This window comes from Quercus lobata, chromosome 8 (assembly GCF_001633185.2).
Source record: "Quercus lobata isolate SW786 chromosome 8, ValleyOak3.0 Primary Assembly, whole genome shotgun sequence".
In the NCBI taxonomy this organism is placed as follows: domain Eukaryota; kingdom Viridiplantae; phylum Streptophyta; class Magnoliopsida; order Fagales; family Fagaceae; genus Quercus; species Quercus lobata.
This window is the reverse complement of record NC_044911.1, coordinates 21,595,749-21,612,195: the sequence shown is the minus strand read 5'-3', so window position 1 is coordinate 21,612,195 and position 16,447 is coordinate 21,595,749. Positions and strand designations below refer to the sequence as shown.

General features: G+C 32.7%; 1 protein-coding gene across 1 annotated transcript; it reads right to left on the bottom strand.

Annotated features, from left to right (window-relative positions):
* Window positions 1-2,704: 2,704 nt before the first annotated feature.
* LOC115956595 (putative RING-H2 finger protein ATL19) lies at window positions 2,705-3,283 on the bottom strand. The gene has a single exon (XM_031074923.1). The coding sequence runs from the start codon at window positions 3,281-3,283 to the stop codon at window positions 2,705-2,707; it is 579 nt and encodes a 192-aa protein (XP_030930783.1).
* Window positions 3,284-16,447: the final 13,164 nt, after the last annotated feature.

The following is a 16,447-nucleotide window of genomic DNA, read 5'->3' as shown; positions in this document are numbered from 1 at the left end:
TCCAATTTATATTGAGAATACCTACCCCATAGATATGTTAAAATTGGTGGGCCTATATACACATATAAATTCGCAGAAAAACTAACAAAATAATTCAAGTATATTTAACAGTTGCTTTATGCTATTTTAAACCAGAATGAAGCTATTTATTTTATTTTATTTATTTTTATTTTTATTGAGATAGAAGCTGTTAGAATATTGAAGGGCTTCCCAAAGCCTCAAGAAGCAAGAACTTGGTCTGGGTATGGTTTTTCAAGAAGCAAGAAGCTGTTACAATATTGAAACTTATTCACTTAAGTGTGACCTTTTTCTTAAAAAGAAAAAGAATTGGGTATATTTTTTCAATAAGAAAAACTCAAGACTTTTAAGAAACCAAGAACTTGGTCTGAGTTATTCTCAAAAAAAAAAAAAAAAGAACTTGGTCTGAGTTAGGCTTTTTGAACCAAGAAAAGCTTAAGATGGTAAGAAACAAAGAACTGGGTTTGGCAGGTATGTAAAGTTTATGGAGTAAATTGACCAATAAAAAGATTCAAGAAATGTTTTGGCCACTACTTCAAAGTTCAGTGGGTGTGGGTATTTTTCCCAAATATATATGATAATTATGATATACTAGCTTCATCGGACGCTATGTGAGTGCTCATGTGCTTTTTTTTTTTTTTTTTTTAATGTCATAACTTTTTATTCATCCCAATTCATGGTTAATGTATTTATCCAATGAGATTTACATACGTGCTAATAACCAAAATAACTTGAAGTGTGATAAGACTTAGCACAACAAAATGAACACTGAAATAGTTTCTAAAATCATTTTTTCATGCGTGGGTCGGTGTGTTCATTCTTTTGTGCTAAGCTTCATCACACTCTTGGCTATTTTGGATATTAGCAATTACGAAAATTTCATTGGAAAAATACATAAACTTTAAGGGCGTTTGGATACCACTTATTTTGCTGAAAACTAAAAACTAAAAACAATAAAAAATTAATTTTCAAGTTGCTATTCACTTGAGAAAATACTGGTCATTTGCCTTTATGCATTGTTCATGTCACATGAACAATGCAAGAGGAGCTATAAAAAAAAAAGGCCAAAAATGCCAGACATGGACGTGCTGGAGGTGATCCAAACAGTACCTTCAAATTGGAATGAATGTAAAATATGACTTAAAAAATAAAAAAATAAAAATAAAAAAGCCTTTGAGCATACATGTAGCGCATATACAATGAGTCTTGTAGGTGTATTTTTTGCTTCAAACGAAACTAATGGTACTCTTACTCCATTGGTTCATCTTTTATAAGGTAGAAAGAGGAAAGATATCTTTTCAATGTGGGACAAGCAAAAATTGCCAAGGAGTACATGAGTTTCCTTGAATCAAAAAATGCACCTACAATATTAATATTCACAAGCTTGTTCATAAACAATTTTTTTTTTTTTACTTGGGCTTGGGTTATTTTTATTAATCAAGCCTAAAACTAAACTCAAAATTGGTTTGTTTATAAATAAACAGATATAAATGATGAAAAGGTAAAACGGTTTATGAATGGCTTAATTCATTTATAGCATTACTCATCTGTTTCTTTAAAAATGCAAAAGACAAAATTAAGATGTTTCGTAATAAACAACCAAAGGAGTGCTTACATCCGGTCCATTCTTGTAGAAAATTTTAAACATTGTTACTGTATCAGCTACTTTTAGATGATGTTGCAGTTGTACAGCTTATGCATTCTTTCTTTTCCTTTTTTTTTTTTTTTTTTTTTTTTTTTTTTTTTTTTTTTTCTTTTGTTTAAATCCTTTTCCTTCTCACTGAATTTGCCTCTCAAACAAGCACGCTCCGTTTTTTTTTGCATACACTGGTGGGAATGTTCTAAGTAAGAGAGTCCGAAAATAAGGGAGTGAGCTAGGGAGCTTCCCAGAGAGAGAGTGAGGGAGAGCTGAAGCTGAAAATACATAGAGCTTCACGTCCATTGTGAGAGCTTCCGAAATAGAGTGTAAGCATCGGTAAGTTTTTTTTTTTTTTTTTTTTTTTTTTTTTTTTTTCTATATATATATATATTCCCCAAATTTAATTAAATGATTTTTTTTTTTTTTGAGAAACTTAATTACATGAAGTTGAAATTAAACGTAATTAAAGATTATGTAAAGATGACTGCGTAATTTAAAGGGAGGAGATAAAATGTATGAAAAATATATGAACTGACAGTTGGACCTACCATTTTAGAAGTGGGGAAAGTTTTTATAAGTTGCAAATTGCAATTCTATCAGGATTTTTCGCATATGAAATAATTATTATGTGGACATTTTTTTAAAAATTTAGTTTACTATTTTAACCTTAATTAGTTATATTTTTTTTTCCATAGTAGATAGGTGATTTTTTATTTTATTTTATTTTATTTTCATAACGTTAGTTTTGATTATTGAAAAGATGAAATGAAAGGACGAAAATTTCATTTTTGATGGTATATATAGATAAACTCTACAATCATTTCGCGTGTCCATAAGCTAATCTTAATTAAAGAGGATTAGAAACTAAAATACGTCCATAAAATAAAATTTACCGATGTTGATGTCTGTTTTTTTTTTTTTTTTTTTTTTTTTTTTTTTAAGAAAAAGAAAAATGGTTTATAATTTATTTATTCTTTTTCCTTCTTACAAGTTTATAAATTTGAGACAAAGTTTATATGTTGTATTGATGTTCCTAGAAATTTGTGCTCATACATCCATTACATATTTTCGACAAATTGGGCAAGTAAGGTTTTTCCTCAACCAGTTGTCCACACAATTCAAATGGAACATGTGTTTGCAAACCGAAAAAACTCGACATGAATCGCCATCTACGAAATCCTCCAAGCAAATGACACATTCATGGGGACTTGATGAAACATCTAAGTTTCTGTGACTTATGGGTGGCGGTAGTGATTCCAAGGCTACTTGTCGTTGTTGCTCTTCTGTTCCTTCTTCATCAATGTTAACTCCATCCCATACCTCCACCAAAAGAGCTTGGAAGAATGCTATATTATTTCTGAACGGAGTTTGCTGTGATATTGCAGAAAGTATCCGTGTCTGGTGTCTTCTTTGTCCGGCTTCAAGATCAATATGGCGGTCATGCATATCGAATAGAAGACAGGAAAATAACATGCCAACTGTGGTGTGAATGAGGGCAATGATAATTGTACATAAGAAGCAGAAAACTACAATGGCGAATGAGGCTGTAAGTACAAGACTAATCGTAGTGACGTTTGATATAAGAGAAGGAGAAGGAGGTGGGTGAGCAAAAGCTTGGGAATCCATGATAGCTTTGGTTGATTCGATCGTTTGGGTTTTCATTATGAAGTTTTGGTTATATATACATTGATAAAACTATTTAGGAACTTTGTTAGAACAAACATTAGTATCACAAAAGTGGGAAAAAAGAAACTGTTGGGAATCCAGACCTACATATATCTATTAAAGGAATAAATAAATTTAAGCCATCTGTTAATAGAAACTGTAATTGCAATTTGCAACGATGAAAAAGTAACAAAATGTTGTAAGTCCAAACCTCCATTTGTTGTGTAACCCAATTATAGAGACTTAGAGCCTGTTTGAATTTGTTGTTTTTCATTATTCATAACTCTGTTTCCATCACCTATAACTCAAAACTAGTGGGTTCCATGGCTGAAGGGTTTGTTTGGATTTGTTTCCATCACTCAATTCTCTGATTTTTGAATGATGAGTTATGGAAACTGAAAACATATTTTAGGAGTTTTCAAGTTATCAAAACTAAGTTTCTATGGCATTTTGGTAAATAAACACATATGATTGGGACCCACTAGTCTTGTCAAGTCACTTTCCTTCTCTCTCCCACCAGTCACACCTTTTTTTTTTTTTTTCTCTACTTTTCTTTCTTTTTGTCTCTCTTCTTTCTCTGTTCTTCGCTGCACTCCATTTAGTTCTTTTTTCTTCTTTTTTTTTTTTTTTTTTTTTTTTGTTCTTCATCACAGAATATTTTTGGTCTTCACTGCACTCCATGATCGGGTAAGGATGTCTCAGACCCATTAAAAAAAATCAAGAAACAAACATTTCAAGCTTCAAGCTCCACCCTCTTTTTGAAACCCTCTTTCTTTTTTATTTTCTTTCTATTTATTTGCTCAATTTTCTCTTTTTTCTTTGAGTTGAAAATTCCTTCCTTTGTAATTGTTTGTGGATTTGGGGATTTGGGGTTTCAAAATACAAACATGAATGGGTTTCAAAATACCCATTACTTGTTTAGATTTTATTTATATTCTTCTTTTAGTTGTCCTGCTTCTATATTTAGAATATCGTGGTGTTGTATGTTAGGTGTTCTTTTTTTCTTTTTCTTTTTTTTTTTTTTTTTTTTTTTTTTTTTTTTTTTTTTTTTTTTCTTGTTTTGGGATTTTTGAAACTTCGGTGGGAGGGTTTGGAAAATTTATCACGAAATCAACACAACTTTCTTTCATGGATGGGTTTACATGGTAGTAGAGGAAGGAAAGGAATGAAGAAAATAATATCATAAAATCCAAAAATTTGAAGAACAAAGGTTTTGGGGGAAAATGATAGGCCAAGAATGTATTGATCCCTTGTGATAAATTAACCAATTAATTAGCAAAGTTAATTAATTAGTTCAATTAGCATGCAATAAGTATGGTAGCACAAACAAATCACAAACTAAGTTAAAATGCAGCGGAAAATAAATTGACATGGTAATTTATTTACAAATAACGAAAACCTATACGGCAAAAACTCCCATCAAGTAATTTTAAGGTCACCACTCCCGAGAATTCACTATTATCACAATAAGCGGTTACAAGTAAAGAAATCCCAGTACCTTATACCAACCTACAGTTAAACCCTTACCCCAATACCCAATTGGACTTGTTCTGTAGTGACAATCTCTCCTTTCAATGCACGGCTCTTAGTACGTGACTAACCAATTCGATGCGCGAATCCCAGTACGCGGTTTACACACCAACTTAAGAAGGATGTTGTTTCCAAAGTTCTTCAGTTCATCACACGATGAAAATCACAGAGCTCCTTGGTTACAAAACCCTACGGTGTACAAACACAACAGTTTCTTGAATAGAAAGATGAACTAGGACATATGTCTCTAGTTCACAATATACTTGTGAAAAAATTTTGCATTAAGGTGTATCAGTTGTGACAGCCCTAAAACAATCCTTATATATGTTTAGGGTTGTAATAAAAGAAAGCTCAAACATCTATACACGGATTGAATGAAAATTAGAACTAAAAATCTGATTTTCTTAAATCTCAATAGATACCCTATCTATCGAGCAGCTGTCGAGCATCGAGCTTAAACAGCCTTTTAAATCTTAATAGATACTAGCTGTCGAGTTTTAAAATCTAGCACTTCTTCACTTGATTCTTGGATAGACTTGCATAGGTTTAACACTTAAACTTGAAACCTTGTTCCTTGAAGTATTAAACACATCCTAGATCAACCAAATTACAAGTAAAGTGCATTTTGTCAAAGGATTAACCAATTTTATATTGATATATGTTCCTAACATGATTCACATATGTCCTAACAAAAGAGAAAAAGTATTAGGTGAGTTGAGTGGTTCTTTATTTTACATTTTTATGGGTTCGGGTTTGTGTTTTGGGAGAGTAACAAGGGTGAAGAGGTGAAGGGGAAATGAGAAGTGAAGAAAATGGTGGGGAATGAGGGTTTCGCAGGTAGGCTAACAAAAGGCTCTGACCAAGTGCTCAGGTATGAGTCCCACAAAAAGTAGAAATATTTGAGTGATGAGAAGCTGAAAATAGCGTGCCAAATGGGTGGGGTTTAGGAAATTAGGGTATTTTAAGTGATGAGTGATGAGTGAGGAGTGACGAAAATTGAGTGAGAAGTGATAAGTGATGGTTTTTTTAAAAAACCAAACAACCCCTTAGTTTTTCATTTTTAATAAAAATAATTAGATATCAACAATCTGTGCGAAAGCATGTTTAGATATGTGGTACCTAAACATATGTACCACGTATCTAACTAACAACATGTGAGTTTCATATTATGTACATATTGTACAATGTACATAATATGAAACCCAAATGTTTTTAGACCAAAAAATGCATGTATTGGATGCTTGAAAGTTATAAGCTTTACTGACCCACACCTCTGGTAATTAGACTTTATATATATATATATATATATATATATATAGAAAAACGCATGATAAATAAAACCCATTAATCCATGCCTAAGTAACTGCTGCCATTATCAACCTTTAAATTGTTTCCAACCCCTTCTATCAAAACATTTTGCACACATGCACTGTATAGGTCGGCCTACTCTGTTCTGTTGGTAACCCTAGTTGTACTTGCTACTTTTACTTAGACCTTGAAACTCTATTCTTAATTTTTTACAGCTACATATGTGTGTGTTCAATTAAAAAAGGATTGAAACCCCATTCTTTAAAATACAAATAAAATAGATTATAGTATATGTAGGAACTCAAGATTTGGCAGTTCAAGCTAGCCCACTTAAAATAGTCGTGCCTTGTACTTCAATCCAAGCCCAAACAATAGAATTTTTTCATGTAGAGGGTGGGAAGACAATTACGATATAGTTACAGGTTAAGCCTAGGGCTAAGGATGTGGTGCCAAAACAAGGAAGAACGAATCAAGTAGTTAATGAGAATAAAGTTCTCCTCGGTCACTTCCGAGTAAGAGTTCTTATATATGATTGACACGAGTTTTTATCAGGCAATACACTGTTCACTTTTTTACTTCTTATTTTCTGTTTCCAAAAATATCAGACCCTCACACTGTGGAGCTCTTTCCCTCTTATATATCCCCCTTCTTTGGATCCTATCCCTCCACTTGTATGCCCCAAGGCCCTTCCCAGGATACTTGTCCCATTAGGGCTCTACTAAAGGTGGCATAAGAGGTTGCTAGCTGTGAAAATACTATTCAAGAGTCACTTCCTCATTAATGCAGCTGATAAGGTTGTTATAGAGCATTCAATGCAGGGGTAGAACGTATACCCTTTCAGGAAGCTTGCTCCCACCACACTGATCCTTTCCTCAGGCTCCATTCCTCTTAGTCGGGCCCTCATAAGATGCTACATCACCTCTCTATTCTCTTCTCAGGTAGACGGTGTCCTCGGGTTGGATGTGCTTTTACAGGTGGGTTCGTGAATGATACCCCGCCTCTTATTCTTCTCGATCCTCAGACACCCCACAGTACACTTTTGACCCTAAAAAATGTATATTAATATTTTCATTTTGACTATTTATGTTTAATTCTGTTTTCATTTTAGCCCTACCAGTTGTTTATTTTTGTCTATTATTAATATGACCATCCATAATTTTTTTTTATTTATAATATTGAAATTTTTACATTCCATAACATTTTAGAGCTAATATTTCATAAAATATTTAAACATAAAATGTACTTAACATTTAAAGTACTAACAGAAATATGAACCAATATAAAAGCAAAATCAAAATAAATAACTCACACATATAATGGTATAATAGAAAAAAGAATATTTTAGTCTCTAATATAACGATATAATAGAGTAAATATCTATTTCCTTCCGTTTCTTTTCTTTTATAAAATTTTTCATTCGAAAGGAAATAACTCACACATATATTCAACCATTCTCTTTCTCAAATAGAGTGTTAGGGTCCATTCGGGAATAGTTTATTTAAATAAAACTGAAAACTGTTAGGTTCTAAAAGTTTAGAACAATCGGCAAATTATGAGCACAAACTTGTCTAAATATAGATTCCTATGTCTATAAGTATGATTAGATAATGCTCAAGTTGTTACAAGTCGGAATGCAAGAATAAGGAAGCTGCAAGTTCAGGAATTCAAAACATGTCAGGTTCGACCGATCGAGAAGGAGGCTCAACCGATCAAGATACGGATCTGCAAATTTTAATTAAGGTCTAGTAGCCCATTAAGCCCATTAAGTGATTAGAGTTTCAGATCTATTTCACTAAGTATTTAAAGGAAGCCCTAAGACACGTTTTGTAGAGGCTTTTGGAGCTTCTCTATTGAAATCTAAAAGGTATTGTGCCTTCTCCATTAAAAGTCACTACTGAAAATCATTTTCATACCAATAGAATTGGTAAATCAAAATTTGCTGCATCAAATCAATTATAGTTGATGATCTAAATCTTTGAGTAGGGTTCTCAAAGTTACAAAAAGGAGCATTTGTGTGAAACAAATTCATATTAGAAGAGTTTGTGGATTCGGAACTACGTGTGGTCACATAAGTAAGTATTACATGAGGTAGCAGTAGATTTAGGGTTAAGTCTATTGTACAAACTTCTATTCTATTAGTGAATTGTTGCATTGTAGATTGTTTAAGTTAAATCCTCCCGAAGTTTTTACCTTGAAATTGGAAAGTTTCATTGGTTTTCTTGAGTTATCACGTCTTGTGTTATCTACTTTTCCAATATGGATGATTCATGTGATGATTGTTTAACCTACATCTAAATAACTAAACTAAATAACAACTTGGCTAATAAATTAAGTTAAACATATTATGTTTTCTAAGGGTCTAAAAATCTAACAAAAACTTTTTGTTAAACGTGTAATAAAAATTAAAAACTAATTGAATAATACTAAAAAGAATCTAAAAACTCAAATAAGCTGAACTTTTTTCATCACATCCCAAACAAACTCTTAATCAACTCGCTCTTTCATTCAAATAGTTTGCCAGTGTTGAGATAGTTTCAGTTTTGAACTCTTTTTTTGTAAAGCTTACGAGACCAAGTATTTGGAACTAATTTTAGGATCCAAAGGTCAAAGATTCATCAACCTTTGATATAAAATATGTCATGGGTTGCTTTTGGAGCAAGCAGATTTTAAATTGCCTAATTGGTTGTTTTGATTCTATAAGGTTGAATTTATTCAACCACATGTTGACTTTATTCCGTGACAAATTTGCTTGTAATTCAGCAATTAGGTATCCTGTATTTAGGTGGGAATCATGTAAGGGTAGTGTGTATAAGAGAGTGTGAAGAATTCAAGTGTGTGTGCATTCAAGAGCATTCTCGCGACTTGAACTCGCGAGTGACTCGCGACTGATGATTCGCCAAAATGCCACACGTGTGAAGCATGCAGAAAGCTGAAGGGTCACGAAAGCTGGAGCACTACAAGACAAAAATGGACAATCTGGCCAGTCAGTTATTTCACGACTAGAACTCACGACTTGTCCCAATCGTGAGTGAGTTGCCAAAACCCTTTGTTTTGCAAAAAAATGACTTTTCACATTCCTTACATACCCTACTATAAATACCTTATACCTACAAAATGTAGAGAGCTTCTAGAGAGAATTTTGAGAGATAAATCCTAGAGAAAATCAAGATTGACTCATCCAAAATCTTAAACATTTGATTCTTCAAATTCCTCTACTCACCCTCTCCATTAACATATCCTTGAGAGGACCTTTAGCCAAATCCTTATCTCACCATACCCATATCAGTGAGAAGGTTATTTGGTGCTTGGGAAGCAATTCAAAGAGGAACAATTCATTTGGTTGATGCAATGGGCTTATTGTGGGATCCAGAAAACTAGAGAAGACACAGTTAGGCTTAACCTTGTTGGAGCAAGAAGCTTGGAAGGCTTAAGTGTATCGGGTAGATTAGGCTTAAAGGGTTTATTGCTATTTATGTATCCCAACTTTATTCTCTAATGGATCATTTTACCTCTTGGAGGGCCACGGAGAGGTTTTTCGCCGAGTTCTTCGATAACACATGCTGATATTATCTTTGTGTTTGCATCTCTCTAATCCTTACTCTTACCTTTTAATTGCTGCTGTGTTGTGATTAATTATGGTTTAGAGTAGTTTGTTTATTTGGGTATTGTTTGTATTTATCATTCCGCACATTTATTGTTAGAGTATAACCTTGTGTTGGTAATTTTGAAATTGGGAGTCTAAATACTCACTAGTGTTTTATACACCAAGTGAACTTTCAGATTCAAGCATCATTATTTGACATCAAATTATCAAAAAAGAGTACTATTAGACTAATTTTTTTGAGGAACTACTATTAGACTAATTGACTGAGGCAATCGAACAAGAACAATGGTACAAAGGTTATGGACCCAAATTTTAGCTTTACTAGTTATTGTCCCGTGGCAGCTCTAGGAATATATTTCAAGGTGGTTATTAAGAAACTTAGATTATACAAAATCTAATAAAAAAAGGAACTTCATATACTAACAAAAAACACACATAAATACATAAAGTATTACAATTTCCTTCTACGAACTTTTTTATTTTGAAATTGTTGAATGATAGTCTCATTATGAATGTTATAAGCTACATCTCTTTTAAAATTTTAGTTAAATAAAATTTTTCTTGGGCCTTTCTTTTTGTTTGTAAAGACCTTATATACTGTTAAGGGTACCAAAGTTTAAGGACAAAATTTGACTACAAACTTAGTTGTAATATAAGGCTACAACTCTCACTAAAATAATTAACATGACAACATATTTTGAAAATTTAACCATTGAATTTCATGTTCTTTAAATACATGTCAAATTTTATGTCAATTGGATGTTATTTACTATACGATACATAAACTCATTTTTTATGTATAAATTTAGACTACAAAAACTTGAAATTTAAACATTTGATTGATGACAAAATTATTGATTTTTGATTTTCTTGAAATTTTATAAGTATGGAGGATATAAGAAAACAACATAATCAAATATTGGATTTGTCAAAATTTACATCCAATAAAAAAAAAATTGACAATTGTAACCTTAGTCTAAAAGACTACAATCAAATTTCTTGCCAAACATTGTCCAAAGTTTAATTATGTTGCACCTAAAAAATTTAGGGTGGTCACAAATTTTTTTTAAGGATAAAAAAATTATAAGTCTTTAAAATTTATATATATATAATAATTTTTTTTTTCAAGTTAGAGTGGTCTTATGAGCACCCTAGATACAATGTAGAGTTGCCCCTAGCTTCGCACAATTTTGTTCTTCAATTTTTTAATTTATAGATATTATAAGTAGACACATTATCAAAAGGATTCTTATTTAAAAGAAACAGTAAATTATATATTATTATAGATTTTGTTAACAGATGCCCTAATAAATTATAATTATTGTTGATTATGTTAATAGATGTCCTAAAGGCATTCATTTGGGAATTAATTTTTAAAAAAAAAATTTATGGAAAAAAAAAAAAAAAACTTGTTTTTTGGATAGTTTTTTTTTTATATATATTTTCAATCAAAATTGTATAATTTTTTTAAAAAAAAAAAAAAATTATTCATTAACAAATGTCCTAAAGACACTTATTAACCAAATTCTTCATCATCATCATCATCATCATTATTATTATAAAGAGAGTTTATTAATTTGTTAATATTTTATGTTAACCTTTTTTAATTTGTGACTAAATTTGATCAGTTTTTTGACTTAATATGCGAGCTTTGATTTTGATGGAAAATTTTATTGCATAGGTCCTAACAAAAATGGAAGTCTTGTCTCAAGCCTCAATTTCATCAAAACACACCCACATATGAAGCATTGAATGGAAGTTTATAGAAGTGAGTTATAATTGAAGTACATCATTTTCATGGCTTCCTTGGAAAGCTCTGGATTCTCAACTACGTTCTACGTCTATTAACTGAACAAGCTGTAAGATAAGAAAAAAGGGCTGAAAGCCTGAAACGTTTACACGGCTGCAGTGACGCCATTGTTATTGCCTTGCAAGTCAACATAGGCACTGATCTGCCCACGATTTATTTTCCGCGTAGGCCGATATTTTTTTATCTTTCTAGACCTCCATATGCTGGTACGACATATGGGACATGTCAATTGAAAGTTCAACCAAAGCCTAATGCATTCGGAATGGAAGATGTGGTTGCAGAAAGGAAAACGTTGGCATGGATCACCAGGATTATAATCCTCCAAGCAGATCACACAGTAGTGATTGTTGCAACTTGATGTTTTTTCTTGATCACTACTTTCATAGCTTGAGATTGGTGTCAGCCTCCCTTGCGCACGGTTCCTTTGCTCCAATTCATCATTCGAGGACTTCTTTTCATCTAATAGAACTACTATAACGAGGCCACACATCAATGCTAAACAAAAGAACGTGGAGCATACTATAATGGACTCTAAGGCGGTTAGAGGAGGAAGGGTTTCATCAAGAAAGGGTGAAGGATACGTCCAAGGATACATAGGATTAGGATACATAATCAATGAGAATTTTGGTAAATCCTTTAGAAAGTAGTAAATGTTGGTGGTCTCTTAACTCTCAATGTGAAAGACCATTTATATTAAGATTTAAGACAAAGACAGTTAATTTTGTTGGAGATTTTATAACCTTTAAAGTTCAAACACAACTCACCCAATCCTGTTCAATATTACGTGTAAAATTCCCGTCCACTACTTATTTATGGGGAAGGATACGCGTAATTTGGTTTAAGAACCATTGATGGAGAAATCTCAACTAAACACCTTATAACTGTTAAAACTTAAACAGATCAAGGAGAGAATCTCCAAAACTTTACATTTTTCTTTCTTTTTCATATTTGTAAATTTGATAATCACAATCCACGAGAGGAGATATAAACCATGTATGTCTATCAGTTGAGTCACAAGTGACAAGACTTTTCTTAGCCCCTATGCTTAAATATTGCGAAATGCTCTAAAATTGTTACCCAAGTTATTTTTAGCAGACCTAAATTAGAGATTTGGTGTGATTTACCAAATCAAATACGGCCTCACAAATGAACTCCCTAATCATCTTTAAACCCAAAAAAATAAAAAAAAATAAAAAGAAAATAAGAAAAAGGGATTTAATTTAATTTTTAGTAGCATTTGTATTTCTAAGGGATCCTTTTGGAGTGAGCTTAAGAATTTTCTTATGGGACTCATCCTAAGTCTTCTTATTCTCAAATTTTTAAAAAATAATTAGCCTCAACGCGTGCTCAGAGACTCTTTTATTTTTTTGGTAAAGATTAATAATTTGCATCTTTTATAATCTAGGACTACATGATTTTCCAATCACAAAATAAATAGAGGTGTGATGAGTGTTATGCGTTTGTGGATGAAATAATTTTTTCATCACACCTCTAGATATTTTATAATTGGAAAATATAGTAATTTCAAATTATAATGGTACAAATTATTAACCTTCATCTAAAAAAATAAAAGAGCCTCCCAGAGGCTAGTCCCAAATTATGGGAGAGAGAAGACTTTCTTTTCTTTTTTTTTAAGTTTAGTGTTCATAATTTTACATTCATCCTAATTTGAGATTTATACGTTTGTCCAATAATATTACACATTTGTAAACTATTTATACAACTAAGAGTGTCATGAGGCGAGCTTCAAAAAACAGATAAATCCAAACATGAACATATGATTTCAATGTTATTTTGAAGTATCATGCCTTGGATATCTAATCTATACAAAATTTCTCTTTTCTGCTTCATTGGTGTCATTTTGGGTTTTTTTCTTCTTTTTTTTCTTTTTTCTTTTAAAAATTGATTATGGGTGTTTATTACTTGGTTTACTAAATTTGCTGACTAAGTGTGCGTTTAGGTTAAGATTAAAAATTAAAATTATTGCACTATTCAGCTTAATTTTGCTACTATTCATAAGTTTCATTGTACTATTTCAACTAATTTTTACCTTTATCTACAGTACTTTCAACAATAATTTTTCAGTTTCAGCAAAATAAGCGATATTTAAACACACCCTAAGTATCTTAATTTTTTCTTACCATCCCATTCCATTCTTGGAGGGTAGTTGTTGTGCATGTTGAATCGATGATCTTATAGCATGGAAGTCTTTGTCCTTTCTTTTTTATGTGGGAATTATATATTATTATGGTTGGAAAATTCGTTAATTTGTCAACTATCATTTATTATGGCCTTGTAATCAAAGAATATATTTCAACAGAACTATTTTTTTTTTCTTGGTATAGTACTTCTCTCTAGGATCAAACCTCCATTATCGGAGCTTGAACATAAATCACGAAGTAAGGTTGCAAGCGAAATTTATTACAAATCCTTCTTTAGTTTTTCCAAGGGTGAGAACAAAGTCCTAGAGTGTGAAACATAATTGGAACTTGGCATGAAAGAGATGTCACTTTACATTCATCATAATTCAAAATTTTTGTCTTTTTCTAATGACATCCCTAAATATTTTTGTAATAATAATAATAATAGTAGTAGTAGTAGTAGTAGTAGGAGTGCTCCTTAGAGCACTAGCACCCGGGGATGAGAACCAGTTGCTATTTTACCATCTAAAACTTTATTCTATCTATTATACCAACTCATTTTACAATACATCCTACATTCCACATCTTAATTTTACATACAACCTAATAAAATAATATAAACTATTTAATAAAATAATTTATAAAAAAAATTATTTCTCTCTCTTCTCCCATTTGTCTCTTTCCTCTCTTCCTCTGTCTCTATCTTTACAGCAACCACTACATGAGAAAGAGAGTTATTCTAAAACTGAATAAGCAACATATTTTACACTAAAATTAAACCAAAAGCGCATGGAGACCATATGGCTTTCCACATATACAACACATAATATCCTGCATACTTGTCCCATACATTTCTATCCAAGAAACAAGTCCAACTTAAGTATATGAATCATTTCATGCTCCTATTAGTAGATGCAACATTTCGCTCCATTTCATTCCTGGATCTATGACTCAATTAAGTCCAATCTGACGTGTAGATTTCTTTTCCTTCTCATTATTTGATAAATACTTGAATATAGTTCCAATTAAAACTTAATAAAATAAAAACAACCTCGAAAGTAATAGAGTGAAAGGTATACAAATTGAATGGAAATATACGTGTGTAGGCCTACTTAATTATCTAACATAAACAGATAGAAATCGTTTAGTAAATTCCTTGTGGATTTTGTTTGGAGTGTTCCCTCTAGTACTTAATCACCTTTTATCAAACTGCGAAAAATGGTTGTTACTCTCAGTATAAAAGAGAGCACTCGAAGATAAGAATGAGGAGAGATTGGATAACATTATAACTGGTTGATGATAACGGGAAATTTTAAATTGTTAGGTGTAAGTTTGAAGTTGTATGCGCGAGAATTTTCAGGCCTTTTTTTCTTTTTCTTTTTTTAATTTCAGTTTGAAAAAGAAACATGAGGAGAGAAACTTATTGAAGGTGTGAGTGTGATACGTGTTTTTTTTTTTTTTTTTAAGGGGGGGTGTTAACATGTATAGTGTTGTGGGCTTTAGACCCAATTAGATTATTTGTATAGCACATATTTTTGTACTACACTCTTACTTATACTGCACTCATATGCCTCATATATAAAGGCACTCATGTATATTCTTTCATGCTTGAGAAATACAATATACAATCATTCAGTATTTCTAACATGATATTAGAGCCACCTCCCTGTGGCCATGGTTTTCTATCCTTGCGGTATATTAAAGAACAATCTTTGTCTTCCTCGGTGTTTTTTTTTGCTACGTTCATCTTCTTTGGCTTCCTACTGCTGCCACTACAAAAAAATCGTCCTGTCCCAGCGTTTTTTTCCCAGCGTTTTTACAAACCGCCGTAATAGATAAGCCTATACCAGCGCTTTTTGTCGACGCTTTACAAAGCGCTGCCATATGAGGCCTATAGCAGCGTTTTTCAAAAACGCTGGTATAGGAAGCCCAAAAGCGCTGGGATAGGCTTACTTATTTCCATTATGGAGAATGAGCTGTCCCAGCGCTTTTATAAGCGCTGGGATAGGTCATTCTAATAAGGGGATGAGAAAGACCTGTCCCAGTGCTTTTAAAAGCGCTGGGATAGGTCATTCTCATAAGGGAATGAGAATGACCTGTCCCAGCACTTTTAAAAGCGCTGGGACAGGTCTCTCTGTTCCCTTATGAAAAGAGGCCTGTCCCAGCGCTTTTGAAAGCGCTGGAATAGGGTCCACCTATTCCAGCGCTTCTAAAAGCGCTGGGATAGGTCTCTCCAAAACGCTGGGATAGGTCATTCTAATAAGGGAATGAGAAAGACCTGTCCCAGCGCTTTTAAAAGCGCTGGGACAGGTCTCTTCGTTCCCTTATGAAAAGAGGCCTGTCCCAGCACTTTTGAAAGCGCTGGAATAGGGTCCACCTATTCCAGCGCTTCTAAAAGTGCTGGGATAGGTCTCTCCAAAACGCTGGAATAGGTCATTCTGATAAGGGAATGAGAAAGACCTTTCCCAGCGCTTTTAAAAGTGCTGGGACAGGTCTCTCCATTCCCTTATGAAAAGAGGCCTGTCCCAGCACTTTTGAAAGCGCTGGGATAGGTCTCTCCAAAACGCTGGGATAGGTCCCTCGCACCACTTAAAAATTTTCAGACTTCCCACTTATTTTTTCACCTTCCCACCACTTTGGCCTCTCGTTTTTGGTCTCCCTCTTCTTTGCTTCAGATGTTTTCCTCTCACCCACATTTTCTCTCCCTCTCCCTCTCCCTCTCCCTCTTCCTT